This window comes from Pituophis catenifer, unplaced genomic scaffold (assembly GCF_029215685.1).
Source record: "Pituophis catenifer annectens isolate HBS135680 unplaced genomic scaffold, rPitCat1.0.hap2 SCAF_7, whole genome shotgun sequence".
NCBI lineage: Eukaryota > Metazoa > Chordata > Lepidosauria > Squamata > Colubridae > Pituophis > Pituophis catenifer.
Genome location: NW_027256887.1, coordinates 64508425 through 64525043, shown reverse-complemented (window position 1 = coordinate 64525043; position 16619 = coordinate 64508425). Strand labels below are relative to the sequence as shown.

Genomic DNA, 16619 nt, shown 5'->3' with positions numbered 1-16619 from the left:
ATCATGCAACTCTTAATCAAACTTCATGTCTCACCACAAGATGCAGTGCATAATCTCAGTTGTGTCTTCATAGAATTGAAGAAAAGCAATCTTGAAAAACTGTTCAGCCAATTGAGCTCTAGAAGGGATCTCTGGGTGACTAAATTTCCCTTTGGAGGGCCTGAGCATAATCCTTGAATTTTATCCCTTGCATCTAACATCAATCAGTCCTTTCAGTTTTGGTTTTGAGCCTTACTACCATCTCCTGCCCCGAATATCACTATGTTATGTTTCTTCAGGTCATAAAAATTATTATAAACGTACCCTTTGGAAGAGAATCATTACTTAATATATGTGATCTACTTAGCATGTTGCTTTTTCTTTTTAAAATAATGTTGGAAATTAACTTGATTGCAGAACATAATTTAGGAGCTGTTTTTATTGCGCTTTTGTTTAAAGTCATTTGTTTTGTGCATTGTTCTACACTCATTTAAAAAAGAGATATAAACATCTAAACTAAGGTACCAACTAATTTGAAGTGCTGCACTTTATTTTCAGATGCATCCTTTTCATTATTTTAAAAGGTATCCTTAATCATTATAACTGTTATTCTAATAGGATTATGAGGAATTGACCGATAAATTAAATTAGTATCATGATATCCTTCCCAGTGTGTTACCTAGGGTTTCTGAAAATTATAGTTCAGCAATATCTAGACTATCAGAGATTGTTTATTCTTTAAAAGAAATTTCTGTATTTGAATATGGCTGTATTGATTTTCATTACATTACTAATACTTGTTATCAACTAAAATATATCAAATTTAAAAAATCAAGCTCTAAAATATTGCTCTTCCTATTTTATACCGTATATCAAAATGACCAAAGGTTTTCAGTTAAAATGGATTATTTCATTTCTGCTATTTATGAGTACCAGTTTGGCAGTTAGAAAATAGAATTGGACTGTGCCACCTTTCTAAAGGAATCAGATGACCATTTCCTACAGGTATATTGAAATGGACTACAGGTAGTCCTTAATCCTAACCCTAACCTTTTGTTTAACAATGGTTCAAAGTTATGACCATCTCTGAAATAGTGAATTGTGACCCGTCCTTAAAATTACTACCATCACACCCCCCCCCCACCCCCCACAGTCATGTGAACTGGCTCACATTTGCAACAGGTTGCATCGTGATTTACAACCTTCCTAGCTGGCTTCTGACAAGCAAAGTCAACAGGAAGTTGGAGTCACATAACTGTTATTCCTTTAACAGTTGTGTGATTCATTTAATGACCATGTGATTCGCTTAACGGCAGTGGTAACATGGTCATTAAACTGGGTCCAGTCATGTGAAGTCTCACTTTACGGCCACACACACTGGAAATTCCAGTCCCAACTGTGATACTAAATCAAGACTGCCTTTTTGCCACTTGCAGTTCTTGGCTGATGGGTTTTGCAAAACAGCAGCATTACACACTATAATAATATCCAAGAGTTTGTTTTTTTGGAGGGGGGGTGTTTCCAATTATTTGCTAGGGAAGCATAAAGACATTTGCTTGATTGAAAACTTTCCATTATCTAGCACAGAGCTTCGTGTTCAGATCTTATTACCAAGTTAACACATGACGCTAAAGTTTAATGAAGTTTGTTGAGTTTTGAATTAAAGTGATATAACACATCCATTATGACTTATGGAAAGCAGAATAGAGTCGGTTGTTCAACAAGCCATGTTAGCAAATTCCCAGCGTTGCGTGCGAAGAAGTCACTGTTTGCCTCAGATGATTCCATTTAATATAACAAAACATTTTAAGTGCATAGTCGAACGTGTGATTTATATATAGCCCTTAGCCGCAGATAACAGATACAATGCCAGTACTGGCCTCCTTTAGTTTATAGTTGGGATTCTGCAAGAACTCTAGGAATGTTTTTTGTTTTGTTTTGTTTTTTAATTTTATTTTAATGCAGAAGGATAGGGCTACCATAATCATGCTGGATTATTTTATATCCAAACACATATTCCCCACTATCCTTATCTTATGTGCTGTTTGTGAGAAACCCTAGTCTTTCATCAGAAATTCTTCACAGCAAGACAGTTCTTATCCATCTCTAGCAATAGGTACCTGTCTGCATCCTGTTTAGTACAAAGCAGAGGCACGTAATTTGCTCCATTAGGGCAGCTCCTCTCACTTTCACTGTATTCCAACACATGGTAGAGAAGTACACACAGCAGATGGTAGTACATGGATAATCTTTATTGTTAGAGGAGCACCGGCAATCCATTACTGACTGTAGTGGAGACACATGCTAAGGCACTTATTATATAAAAAAAAGGTTTGCAAATTTGGTTTGGTGACAGCAACAAGGATAGGAGGTTCCTGCAGTGAGAGCAATAACCATACAGTATAGGATATTCTTATTTTAATTTGTCATTTACTTAGAAGTTTAAATGCAGCATATACAATATGGTTAAGTATACAGATAAATCCAGCAACCAGTGTATGGTGTAGAAAAGTAAAGACTATCTATATAATTGCAGTCCCCATAGAAAGGCAGTGATAAAGACCTTTACTGTATTTTCTTAATTACTTATAAACAAGAGATACCAAGGTCTTCAACATATCATCTGTGCAGATTAAACGTTTTTTTTTCTTATTTAATATACTCTTAGTCACTGTGCAGAATAACTAAACCTATCCCCTGATTATAGAGCTAGAGGCTTGGACATTATAGTAAAGAAGCACTTCCTTGCCCATACTCCATTCAAACCCACTAAGTTCTGTTTCTTACCATTAAATATATTTGGTCCCAAACAGGTTCTCCAATAAGAACATAGGAAAACTTGATGCTTTCTTGACTTGCCATTAACTATTGGTTCATTCCATCTTAGACATAAAGCCTGAGACACCATTGCACTTCAGAACTGTCCAGGTATTGGTTACAAGGAGGGATCGAATTAATAAAGTCTCTTGTAAGAGAAGCTTCCTTCTCCTTCATCCATTCCTGAGACTTTGTGATCTACATGATTTCAAAGACATTTGGAAGGCATGCTGGGAATCCTTGCTTTTCCTATTCAACATGACCTTACACTGCTAAGTGGACAGACTGAAGAAGTCAAAACTATGAGGTCACCGAACATGATTGCCAAAAGCAAACAAAAGAGGAGGAATAAAGGGTGGTTCCTTGCCTCTATCACAAACTCGTTATTAGAAGAAAATAGTTGATTTATAGCAATAAAAAGTACTCTCTTTCCCACCAAATTACAAACATTTACTGGCAGCTGTGGGAAGAACAATCAATGTTATAGGCATCTGTAGTGCCCAGTCTCATATCAGACTACAGACTCTTTGGCATTCAATACAAAAGAGTGTGATGCTGGGAGAGATGACACTAATGTCTGATGGCTCCAAATAGTCCAAGAAACATTGCAACACTATGATCTGCTTTCCCCAGCATACTTTAGAACGGTTTTGTGACAAAGGGAGGGTAGGTCATTTGATAATGGGTAACCTGGAAGCAATTCTATTCAGTAGCTTTGGCATCACCACCATCTGTCTTGCCATCCAATTCTTCATCAGATATTTCACCTGGTCCCTTCCTGGGAATCCGGCGTGTCATCACAAAGGGCAAATCTCCTCGTCTATTGGAGAAAGTAACACAAGTTAAATGGGAACACTGGTATTCCATTCTTAGGCAATCTACTCATTCAGACATTAGCATGCTCAAGGTAGAAACATTAAGTCAAGTTCATGTGAACAGCAATTTTACCTAAGTTTGCTTTTCAGGGAAGTAACCTCCCGGTTCATGGCATCAGCGGTTTCAGTGATATCCTCCAGTTCTCGTTGCAGCTTTCTGCGAGCTGCGTTGGCTCGTTGTGCTTCTTCTTCTGTCTCTTCCAGTTGACGCTTAAGTTGCTTCAAGCGTGCATTTATCTTATCTGCCTGTAGTGCAAAAAAGAGAAATCATCAGGGTCATAGTTTATTCACATGCAGGTATCAATCCTGACTTGGAATTTTTGATATGCTGCCTATAAACTAAGTGTGAATTCTTTAAAAGAGGTGCCTAACAAAACACTTCAAATTATTAAGTCATGTTTTTGTCCATTCTGACAAAGTTGCCTCACAATCTGAAATGGCATAAGTACTTCTTTTGAAGTACTAGTACACTTCTAATATAGAATAGTCCTGAACACGACTATGCAAAGTCAATTTCATTATTATTTTGAAATCCTTCCTTTCCCCTAATAGCTCACAGTACTACACAAGGACAATCTGTAACAAAGTAAGTGTTCTATGGGTATGTTTGGCCAAGATGCTAGTACCTGGCCCAAAGTCATACAATGAGAACTTGAACAAAGTTTCCTGATCCTAATGTAACATTCAGTTGTATCCGCTTTGAATACACTAGGTTCCTTCTTCTCTTAGAGATTGATCTATGATTCCAGGATTTAGAAGTTAAGCAATACAAATGATACCTCAATCCTAAAATTGAGAAGTTCCATTACTAGACATCCTGATTACCCAATCACATACAAGACTGACAAAAATGTATTAACGCAGGAATATTTGGTCGTAGCAAAAAGGTTGTAGAAATCAATAAAGGGCAATACTGCTAATATATTAACTTGCTAAACAGTTGAACTTTGTAGTGTGGTAGATAATGGTTTCTACCATGCAGCTTGGATTATCAAGCATCGGTTCTGAAAATGCACATACCTGATCTTTGTATTGTTCAGCATTGCGTCTTTCATCTTCCACTTGCAGAACAACATCCTTCAGTTTCTTCTCAGTACGTCGGACCTGCTTGCTGGCAGCCTGGCGTTCCCTTTAAAGAAAGCAGATAGGTCATGCATGTCTGCTTATTAACTGCACAAGTAGACTAAAGTTTAAAAGACTGAAAGGCTTTGAAGTTGGCACTGCAACAAGCTGCAATATCTAAGTGAAGTTTCAGTTAGGACCAAAACAAATAGAAAATGGGATGCCACTTGGTTACTCTATGAAGGCTTTCTGTAGTCTGAGCTGTGTGCTTGCATCATCAAGCAAGATGAAGAGCCCTGGTGGCGCAGCAGACTAAAGCACTGTTATTAACATCAGCTGCCTGCAATTACTGCAAGTTCAAATCTCACCAGGCTCAAGGTTGACTCAGCCTTCCATCCTTCTAAGGTAGGTAAAATGAGGACCCGGATTGTGGGGGCAATAAGCTGACTTTGTATAAATATAAATAAGCCGCCATGAGTCTCCGGAGAAGGGCGGCATATAAATCAAATCCCCCCCCCAAAAAAAGAGCACCCTGCTGCACTACACCGAACAGTTATGTTTGTCCTGCATGGCAAACAAGCTAACAGTAAACAATAGCCTAATCCAGAAACCACTACCACCAACACTGACAGAGCAAGCCACTAGTATATAAAATGAGAGCAAATCTGACTCCTAGCACTGAAAATGTTACCTAGTTTGGCATCTACAAGCTACCAAGCTCAGAGAGTACAAAAAATTTACAATTCGACCTTGAGCTATAAATATTCTCTTCCATTGAAACAACTTTTTCCTAATCCAAAAACTGCTAAACAGGAGAAACATAACAGTTTAATGTACAGTGGAACAATTGAAGGGGCTAGAAACTGGAGTCACTGAGGGCCAGTACACAATTTTCCATATACATCTACTTCAAAGATTAATTTTGTATTCTAGATAACTTGAAAGACCTCAGCAGTCACACTGACTGATCTGCCTTTCACTCAATCCTTTTCTAAGGACATCATTTCCAGGATTTAACGAAGGATAGAATAATCAGCACCTAAAGTTTAGGTGGTATGTGCAAAAGGCTGCTGAATTTTGACCATGTAAATCGCTCTCAATAACTCCAGCTTCTATCTCCTTCCATTGTTCCTCTAGGTAAAGACAAATCATGTCTTTGATTTGTCTTTAAGTGTTTTTAATTGTTTCGTTATCGTTTTTAATTAATGGGGCCAAATTTATATATCTTTTTAATTGTATTTTAATATTTGTAGTCTATGTTTTTACTTGGCTGTCCACCGCCCTGAGTCCTCAGGGAGAAGGGCAGTATATAAATTCAAAAATAAAATAAAATAAAATAAATGTACAGGGCTATTAAACTGCAACAACTGGAGAGTGAACTTGTGGAAGATTATCAATACCTACTTTGTCTCAGTGTCGAGCTGTTCCTCCAGCTGTACTATTTTTGCCTCAAGAGCAGTGATAGAAGACTTGTATTTAGATTTCACAGCACTCTCCATTTCCTGAAGTTTTGCCTTTAGTTCCTTATTCTGACGCTCTGCTTGCTGCCGAGCATTTTCATTTTTCTGGGCATTACTGCGTTCTGCATTCAGATCTGTATTTATCTGATCAATCTGGGAAAGAGAATAAGAGGTATGTTAACATCATGTATGTGAATATTTCTTCCTCCACATCCTTTAATCTTTCCTTTCCCCATTTTTGTCACTTTTACTAAAATCTTATCCTTTATGTTGAAATGATGCAGGGCAGGAGAGTATAGAAAAGTAATCTGTGTTCAGTGCCAATAAGGAAAATTATATACATATAATTATATAGATTATATATATTACACGTGTAATTTTCTTTTACTTTTATAAAGTAAACATTTATCAGAAGCTGCACAAGTTATCACTGCTTGATATCTAAGTAATATCTTGCTTATTGATAGTTTGTTGAATATATCACAATCAGCTGATATTGCATGATATATTAAGCCATTAACCATGGTTTAAAAGCCACTAATTTAGTTTTCACACAGCATTCTAAACTCAAACTAATTGAAACCCCTCAAGCAAATACCTGAAGATTTGCCTTCTTGAGACGATCATTCACCAACTCTGTATTACTCTGCTCTTCCTCCAATTCTTCTTCAAGCTGAGCTATCCGAGCCTCCAAGCGACGTTTTTCTTCCAAGGCCAAAGCTCTGAGATACAAAAGGAATATATTCATATACAACATTTTAAAGAAAAACATACTTTATCTTGTATAAGCAATTCTCAAAAAGTTATGAGCTAATCCCTCTACCTCCAGAAAAAGAACATTTTACATACTTTTTGGAGTATAAGACGCACTCCCCCCCAGAAAAAAAAACCATGGGTGGAAATGTCTATGTGTCTTATACAGCAAATATTGCCGAAGCCGCACCCACCCGCCGGCCCCCACCCTTTGGCCTCTGCCTCCCAGCAATTTACCTCCTTACAGCAAGCAGCAAACTGCATGGTCAACTTCAGCACAGCCTGATTTAGCACGAGCAGCTGTTTGGTGGTTGGATCTGCCTCCCAGAATACCTCCAATCAGCTGTTCCAGGCTGCAGGGATTGCCACCGCCCATCGTCATCACCTATTGCCACCTCCGCGCGTCCCATTTTCAGCCTCCATGCATCCCGTTTTCGGCCTGCATACGCCCCATTATCGGCCTCCGCGTGTCCCATTTTCAGCCTGTTCCAGGCAGCGGCGATAGGCGGCAGTAGCAAACACGCTGCCTGGAATGGGCCAAAAATGGGTGGCATGGAGGCCAAAAATGGGGGGCACGGAGGTGGCAATAGGTGACAGGGTGGCGATGACGGCGATAGGCAGCAGCAATCCCCACAGCCTGGAACAACTGATAGGAGGTATTCCGGGAGGCAGATCCAACCGCCAATCAGCTGCTCGTGCTAAATCAGGCTGTGCTGAAGCTGACCACGCTGTTTGCTGCAAGGAGGCAAATTGCTGGGAGGCAGGTTTTTTTTTCTTGTTTTCCTCCCCAAAAGCTAGGTATATCTTATACTTCGGAGCATCTTTTAGTCCAAAAAATACGATATATCTAATTATCAGCACTTAAGATACAGGCACTATGGAACATCGTTTGCAGAACAGCCTTATTGCTCCGTGAAAGAAAGAAAAAAGTGTTATTACTCACCCTTTACCACTACTGTTAGCAATCTCATCAGCCAGTTCATCCCTCTCTTGTTGAGCCTGGCGCTTGGCACGTTCAGCAGCTGCAAGTTCCTGAAATCAGAGTAAGGTGTACACAAACTCCTTGTGAAAATCAAGCTTTAAAAATCAAATATTCAACCGATATCCTTCTCCCTTATATCTAAAAATTATCCCAGCTGGTGCGTCCCACCGGAAGGGTATCTGTAAATTTTTCAATTCCTTAACAAGAAAACCAAATTCTTTTCTAGCTTTCAACATTTTAGGAGGTAATTCTTTAAAAATTTCAAGTCGTGAACCCCCCACTTGTACAGAAGTATGAAAAGATTTTTGCAGGATATCATTTCTAATTTCTCTGTCAGTAAAGTATATGACCACATCTCTGGGCAGTTGTCTTTGTCTGGCCACCCAAGAGTTCACTCTGTAAATTTTATCTATTTTATGAAATACCAAATCAGGATTAGCTTGTAAAATCTTAGCCAAGGCTTCAGAGCAAACTTGTCTCAAATCCTGTCTCTCCTCCTCTCGAATTCCCCGAAGCCGTATGGCGAATTCCATCGCCCGGAATTGTATCATAACAATCTCATCTTCAATTCTCTGCATTTTATTGTCAACTTCATCAGTTTTATAATCATTGTCTTTCATCTTAACATTAACTTCTGATTTAAATTCTTCAACTTTAAAATCAACTTTCCCAATAAATTCTGCCAGGCCAGACGCCACTTCTGATATTTTTTTGGTCACCTTATTTTGATTCTGTTTCACCATGTCTTTAACTTCATTAATTTCCTGCATAAATTCCTGATGTGATTTTTGAAGTTTATCATCTATCTCCTGTTGAGATTTTTGAAATTTATCATCCAAAGTTTTAGAAATAAATTCTTTTAAATCTCCCACATCAAATTCTTTTTTCTGAGTTTGTAGCTGTTGAGCAGGGGGAAGTTGCATTTCATGTTTGTGTGTGGGGGATCCCCCCCCTAATGCCTTCCCTTCCTGCTTCTTTGAAGCCATCCTGGCTCGTGATCTAGTTTTTCTAAAGAGGGAAGTTCCTTTTCCTTTCCCTCCTGCACAAAGACTTCTAAAAAAGTCCCCCAGATTTGATCAAATAAGAGTTAAAATAAATACCGTGGAGAAGGCACAACACTTTTACAGTACTATTCTTAAGGAAAGAACACCATCTCCACGTACATCTACAGTTTTGGAGATTAAGGAGAGTGAAGAGAGGCAATTGAAAGAACAGTCTAAGCAGGAATTAGAAATAGTGCAAGGTGCAGAAGGAGGTTTTCTGAGTGAGCCCTTGTTGGATTCTTCTCCAATTTTGGATTTGATTCAGTTGACTGAAGTTAAAGATCAACGTATAACTAGAGCTCAATCCAAGCTACTTAAACAAAAGCAACAACAACAACAGGAAAGACAAGACAAGAAGGCAGTTAAGAGTACCGTACAAGAGAGTGGCGCTATGGGAGGAGCGAGATCGAAGCTCTCGGATGAACTTCAAATATTTTGCTCTGCGCTCCAGAAAGAGGCTGATGACCTTTAAGTGTCTATCTTGGAATGTTAATGGGTTGAATTCAGCACAGAAAAGGAAGAAATTATTTACATATTTGAAACAATTTAATAATGATATAATATGTTTACAAGAAACGCATATCACAACTCAAGATCAAAAATATTTGATAAACCCAAAACTAGGAGCACATTATATATCTTCAACTTCGCAGAAAAAGAATGGTGTGGTTATTTATGTAAATAAAAAATTAACAGCGAAAGTTATAGAAGCAGATCAAGATGGTAGGTTTGTAGCAATTGAATTGCTCACAGCAAATGGCCAAATTCTTTTGATTGGAATTTATGCTCCCAACCAACAACAGGACTATTTTTATAAGATGTTACATACTAAAATATTGCAATGGGACTATAGATCTATTTTAATTATGGGAGACTGGAATGGAGTAATTGATTCTAAACTAGATAAAAAGAGCTTGGCAAAGTCTAGAATTAGACTACCACAGACTTTTTTTGATATGAAAGAAGATATGGAACTAAAAGATGTTTGGAGAATACATAATCCAAATGAATTGGATTACACTTTCTTTTCTGATAGACATAGATCCTTTTCTAGGATTGATTTTATCCTGTTGTCAAATGATCTACTTGTTAAGACAAAAAGAACAAAGATTTTTCCAAGAACTTTGACTGACCATAGCCCTGTATGGATAGAAATTGAGATGGATAAGGTTGAGAGACGTTCTTGGAGATTAAATGAGAACTTGTTTAGATATGAAAAAAATACAATAGAACTTAAAAAGCATTTGAAAGAATTTTTTGAAATAAATTTGAATAAAGGTACCCCAATTGAAATTGTTTGGGACGCAAGTAAAGCTTATATGAGAGGGGTACTTATCTATATGAATTCTAAACATAGACTGCTCCGACAAAAGAAAAGATCTGAGTTGGAAATGGAAATAAAGAATAAAGAACAGTTACTTATTAAAAACCCAACAGATGAAAGAATACGAAGTGCTATAAAACTTTTGAAAGACCAATTTCAAATGCTTATGGCGGAACAAGTTGCAACAAGCCTACAATACGCGAAGCATAACACATTTTGCAACGCTAATAAACCGGGCAGATGGTTGGCTTACACATTGAGGAAAAAACAAAGTGCACGGATTATTGATAGTATTGATATTGGAGGGAAAGAAATCTTTCAACAAAAATTAATTAAAGAAGCTTTTGTGGACTATTATACTAAACTATATGCCAAAGAAGAGGTGCAGAATGGACTTATAGAAAAATATTTAAATGATAAGAGAGTTACAAAAATTACTGATCAACAAAAGGAAAGAATGAATTATCCTATAACAGAGGAGGAGATAACAGCAGCAATTAAACAGCTAAAAACAGCCAAAGCTCCTGGCACGGATGGTTTGACTGCAGTGTATTACAAAACTTTACAAGCTGAAATGGCGGGACAACTTAGAGATTTATTTTGCAATATTCAACAAGGGGGTAAAATACCCCCATCTTGGACAACTGCTTATATATCTTTGATACCAAAAGAACAAGTTGGTCCTAAAAAACCAGAGAATTATAGACCAATATCTCTTTTGAACACAGACTATAAAATTTATGCGAAGGTATTAGCCAACAGGTTGATGCCAGTAATCCAAAAGGTGATTCATGAGGACCAAGCGGGATTTATTGAGGGCAGATATATGAAGGACAATGTAAGGCAAGTAATAGACTTATTGGAATATCTTGATAAGAATAAACAGATTCCTGCAGTGCTGGTTTTTTTGGATGCAGAGAAGGCCTTTGATAGAGTGGATTGGAATTTTCTACTAAAGACTTTAAAAAAGATGGGCTTTGGGGACCAATTTATACAGGCGATCTCAGCAATTTATCAAGAGCAAAAAGCACAGATTATTATTAATGGAAGTTTGACGACAGAGTTTAAAATTGAAAAAGGAACAAGACAGGGATGTCCGTTGTCCCCACTTTTATTTATTTTAACATTGGAAGTCTTGCTAAATACAATACGGGACTCTAAAATTTTGAAAGGCATAATGATAAGGCAAGAGGATTATAGAATAAAGGCATTTGCAGATGATCTGGTTGTTACCCTATCACAACCAATGGAATCAACAATCCTGATGAACGACATTATACAAGACTATGGTAGAGTTTCAGGTTTTAGACTGAATTCAAAAAAGACTAAAATGATAGTTAAAAATATGACACAAGATCGTAAACATGAGCTTGAAAGGAGGGCAGGTTTTGAAATTGTACCTAAGGTAAAATATCTTGGAGTTCAGGTTGCAGAATCAAACATGAAATTGTTTCAAAATAATTATGAGGTGTTGTGGCGAGAGGTCCAGAAAGACATGGAGACTTGGAAAAAGCTGCAACTGTCTTTACTTGGAAGAATAGCAGCAGTTAAGATGAACATTTTGCCAAGATTTCTGTTTTTGTTTCAAATGATTCCGGTGCTTAAAAGTGATAAACAACTGAAAGTTTGGCAGTCGGGTGTGAATAAGTTTGTCTGGAACGAGAAGAAGCCGAGAGTGAAATTGAAAATTATGCAAGATGTTCCAGAAAGAGGAGGCCTTAAACTCCCAAACCTACAGTTATATTATGATGCAGCAGCTTTAACTTTAACAAGTGATTGGTTTGGAAGTAAAAAGACTGGAATACTGAATGCAGAAAGTTTTGATCTTGAATTTGGATGGCATGCTTATTTATTTTATGACGACAAAGTAGATAAAGTATTTAAAAGTCATATACTTAGAGACTCTTTGATGAGAGTTTGGAAGAAGCACCGACTCAAATGGGATTACAAAATACCGTTATGGCTGGATCTTGGTCATACTATGTGGAATACAAATATAATGTCACTCGGGGGGTTTTTATATAAAGAGGTTCTTTTCACAGATGCGGGCAGATGGCAGTTGAAGACACTACAGATACTGTTGGATGAAGGAATTAATTTAACTTGGCTACAATATAATCAACTACAATTGAGATGGAAAGAGGACCAAAAAACTGGTATTATGTTGCATGAGGAAGAATTGGTTAGACATATAAGAGAGAAAGGTCCAATGCATATTAAAAGGCTTTATAATGTTTTGCTAGAAAGGGATTCAGAAACTGAATTAGTTAAAGATTGTATGATTAAGTGGGCACAAAATTTTGAAGAACCAGTGATGTTGGAAACATGGGAAAAAATTTGGGTTCAGAATGTTAAATTTACACAGTCGCAGAACCTGAGGGAAAATTTTTATAAAATGTTTTATAGATGGCATTTAGATCCTAAAAAGTTGTCATGTATGTACCCTAATGTTCAGCCAAAATGTTGGAGATGCGAATGTTTGGATGCTACGTATTATCATGTTTGGTGGACCTGTAGGAAAGTTAAGGCTTTTTGGATAAAAATATGGTGGGTCATGCAGAATGTTTTGGAGAAAAAAATTCAATTCTCTCCACAACTGTTTTTATTGGGTATAGTTAAGGGTTTTACACGGGGTGAAATAAAACTAATATTGCATATGATAACAGCAGCAAGATTGTTGATAGGTAAATATTGGAAGAATGAAGCTTTGCCTACTATCGAGGAATGGACTTTGAAGATGGCTAGTTTTGCAGAGATGGCGAAGATTTCAGCATATTTAAAGGATTGTTCACAAGAGACTTATGAATGGGAATGGAAAAGGTGGATAGAATATGTTCAGAACAAATATCAAACTAGAAAGTATCAAATAGCTTTTATTTGAAAATAATGTATTAGAAATATCTTAATGTAAAGAGACAAAGAGGAAAAATTATATAAGGGGAGGGATGGGTTCAAGTTTATATATCAGTGTTATTAGTTATGAGTACATAATAAGGAAGTCTGGGGGGCGGAGGGTTAGGGAGGGTTAGGGAGGATGGGAAGTTTGGGGAGGGAGGTGGGGGGGTGAAAAAAAAGGGGTGAAAATGTAATTGTAAAACTTTTGTAATTAAAAAAAAAAATCAAATATTGTAATCTAATTGTAACTAGGATAATCATATACTTTTATGTGTCAGAATAACCAATAGTCACTTACGTATAATATTTATTATATATATTTATTAAAAGACACACACACACACACACACACACATATATGTATGTGTATGTGTATGTGTATGTATATGTATATGTATATGTATATGTATATGTATATGTATATGTATATGTATATGTATATGTATATGTATATGTATATGTATATGTATATGTATATGTATATGTATATGTATATGTATATAATCAGAAAGGTTTTAGAATAAGATGCAATGGTTTGGTAGATAAAATAAATTGGCAACCTTTTAAGAAACCAAACTAATTTATTAGTAAAAACCTAGTATTAAAAAATTGACTGAACTAGCAATTACTTGCCAAAACAGCATCTAAAGCTACCAGGCATGCAATCACAAATCAACCAAAACATCCATGTTTATGTATGTATGTATGTATGTATGTATGTATGTATCTATCTATCTATCTATCTATCTATCTAATCTGATCTATCTGTCCATCAATCTCTGGAAAGAATCAAGAAAAATCTGGAGAAACAACTATTTTTAACAGCTCAAAAGTCTCCTGAATTCCTACTTTAACATCAATCTATTGATAAATGAACTCATTAGGTCACTGAATTTACTTCCTAACCGATGGAATGCAAGTAACAGTGGACTGGCCTGGAAGTTAACTTCATCCCAGCTTGCAAAGAATAGTGTGAACATACACGATATAAAAATTGGTATGTTTGTGCTTGTGGCATGCTGGCTAAAATATGCCAAAACTGACTGGTACTGTCCTTGACTAAATGAAGCACAGATACAACTAAGTCTATACCTTACCTATGTTACTAAAATAGGCAACATGAAAGCCTTACTTGACCATAGCAGGGGAAGCCAATGACTTATGGGTTAATTTGGTAAGATACATAATCTTATATAATGTTCAATATAAGAGGAATAAATGGTAAAAAGTATGGATTAATAGATGAAATAAAATTAAAATAATAAAGAGAAAGGATCTGATAAACGTGAATGAAGGTGGTCTGATCTTGCAGAGTAGTATTGATACGCACACAGAAGTGATGGTATAAGATTGATTATGAATTAAAGGATAAAATGTATGTTACAAAATATGTTAACTAGGTTTCTTTAGTTTGTGTGTAATGTAGTAATCCCTACATTAATGATAGTTGCATGCTATGCTGCAATGACTGGTGATAATGGAAGAATCAGATACCGTTTTTGTGAGAAAATGCGCAGTGTTCTGAATGAATGTGATCAATGGGGAAATTATTTTGCTTGACGACATGAATGACATCTGCTTGATGATGGATGGAAATGAGACAAGTACAAAAAATGATTTGGGACTCTAGAATAAATCAAAATGTGATTGGTGTTAACTGCTTCAAATACTGCTTCCAAAATGAAATCTATTCATACCTACACATATGGCAAAGGAATAAATAAAAATCCAAATGAATAATTGATTCAATTACCGGTACGTTGAAAGAAAATTAGTGAAGAATACAAGAATAATAATTTATTGTGAATGTGACATGGATGATTATTTGGTAGTGGCACGAATAGGAAAAAAAATGGACATTGCTATATGTATATATGTAAACACCTCGGCTAAATTAAAGAAACAGCGTCCAAACCACAGCGGATCGCTGTTGACAGATCGGCAAGGCGGCTAGCAGCCCCTTAGCGCCGCAATTTAAATCGGCAAGGCGGCTAGCAGCCCCTTAGCGCTGTAACTTTAAGCAAGAAAAATTTACTTCAGTACAGACAGCAAATTAATCAGACAGCTTCCAAACCTCTGCAGGTCGTTGTTGATTGAACGGCAAGGCAGCTAGCAGCCCCTTAACGCCGTAATTTAAATAGCAATCTTTTTTTTTTAAAAAAACAATTGTAAAGCTGTCAAGACAGAAGCCATTAACGCAGCCCTCTAATAAGTTATAATAATAATGATGAATTAGACAGATTATCTGTAGGACAAAAAGCACTCTAGACCTATTGAGTCAACTGAGTGAAAAAGACTGAGCATGTGCAGAAGGAAGGGGCGGAACCACACTGCAGAGGGAGATAAATATTTGACAAGCACTCAGTAAAACAAATCAAAGGAGTGAAGGTTCCCATAACTGAGGAATGTCGGCACAACGATGCATGAAAATGAATAAGGATTGAATTGCAAAAGAAACGTAAGGAAGACCAGGGAACAGAATGAGAAGGGAGAGGAAACTGTGACAGATACTATGACATCCTCAAAAAGAATGAACTGAGATATTTAAAGGACAAAAAGCAATGTAACGAAATAATTTTATGTAAGTGGTGGTAACAAAGGAGTTTGTAGGGACAGAAATATATGGAGAGTTATAATTAATGGTGCTAATAAATTATTTTTAACTGTTCTATTTTCAGGGTTTTTTTCCAGGCATGTATATTCTATTAGGGTTTATTAGGGTTCTCCCCCTCCAAAATATTAGATTACCTCCTGCATTTGAATCATTTCTGCTTCCATATTCTTCAACTTCTTTTCATTCTCTTTAGCCTGTGCCAAAATTTCTTCTCTTGAGCTACGTGTGTCATCCAGTTCCCGCATGCAATCCTTCATCTGGGCCTAAAAGTTACAGATAAATTCATGAGTATATGAAACTTATATAACAAATTTTATATCAGTTTATATAAATTTATAACAAAGTACACAGTGAATCTGATTTATAACAAATCAGATTCACTGTGTACTTTGCCCAAGAAAAGTCTTAACAGGCCTCCAAGACTTCAGACATCTAATATATTTCAACTCCGCAACCCAACGATTTTTAACTAGGGCAGCCAAAGATTCAATGTGAGAATTTCTACACATAATGCATTCTCTCTGTGAAATACTTAAAAGGGATGTTATCAGGTCAGTTCAGCCTAGTTGTCAAGGACTGGTTAAACTCTTCTACCTCTGAAGGAAAGACAAAAGCCGAATAAGGACAGAGTGGGTGGAGACCTCAAACACTAGCGGGCACACTGCTCACCTCTACACCCTCATGTTGTTCACCTCACCAGATGCCTCCTCTACAATTACAGTCCCCCACTGACATATGTACTAATGAGAAAGACCAGGATGGAACTGATTGTTGGCTAATGCAGGAAACACCCCTGTCTAAAAGGAAACAGACTT

The 16619-nt window shown here is 36.8% G+C and overlaps 1 protein-coding gene across 2 annotated transcripts in view; it reads right to left on the bottom strand.

The window, feature by feature from the left end:
- Window positions 1-2216: 2216 nt before the first annotated feature.
- The window catches only part of MYH9 (myosin heavy chain 9), an 84143-nt gene continuing 69740 nt past the window's right edge, over window positions 2217-16619 (bottom strand). For both annotated transcript variants that reach the window (XM_070947350.1, XM_070947351.1), the window contains 7 exons: window positions 15939-16067; window positions 7890-7978; window positions 6792-6915; window positions 6138-6346; window positions 4692-4800; window positions 3745-3917; window positions 2217-3616 (listed from right to left, as the gene is read on the bottom strand). In XM_070947350.1, coding sequence (XP_070803451.1) covers window positions 3499-3616; window positions 3745-3917; window positions 4692-4800; window positions 6138-6346; window positions 6792-6915; window positions 7890-7978; window positions 15939-16067 — 951 coding nt within the window. In that variant the 3' untranslated portion in view covers window positions 2217-3498. The remainder of the gene's footprint in view (window positions 3617-3744; window positions 3918-4691; window positions 4801-6137; window positions 6347-6791; window positions 6916-7889; window positions 7979-15938; window positions 16068-16619) is intronic.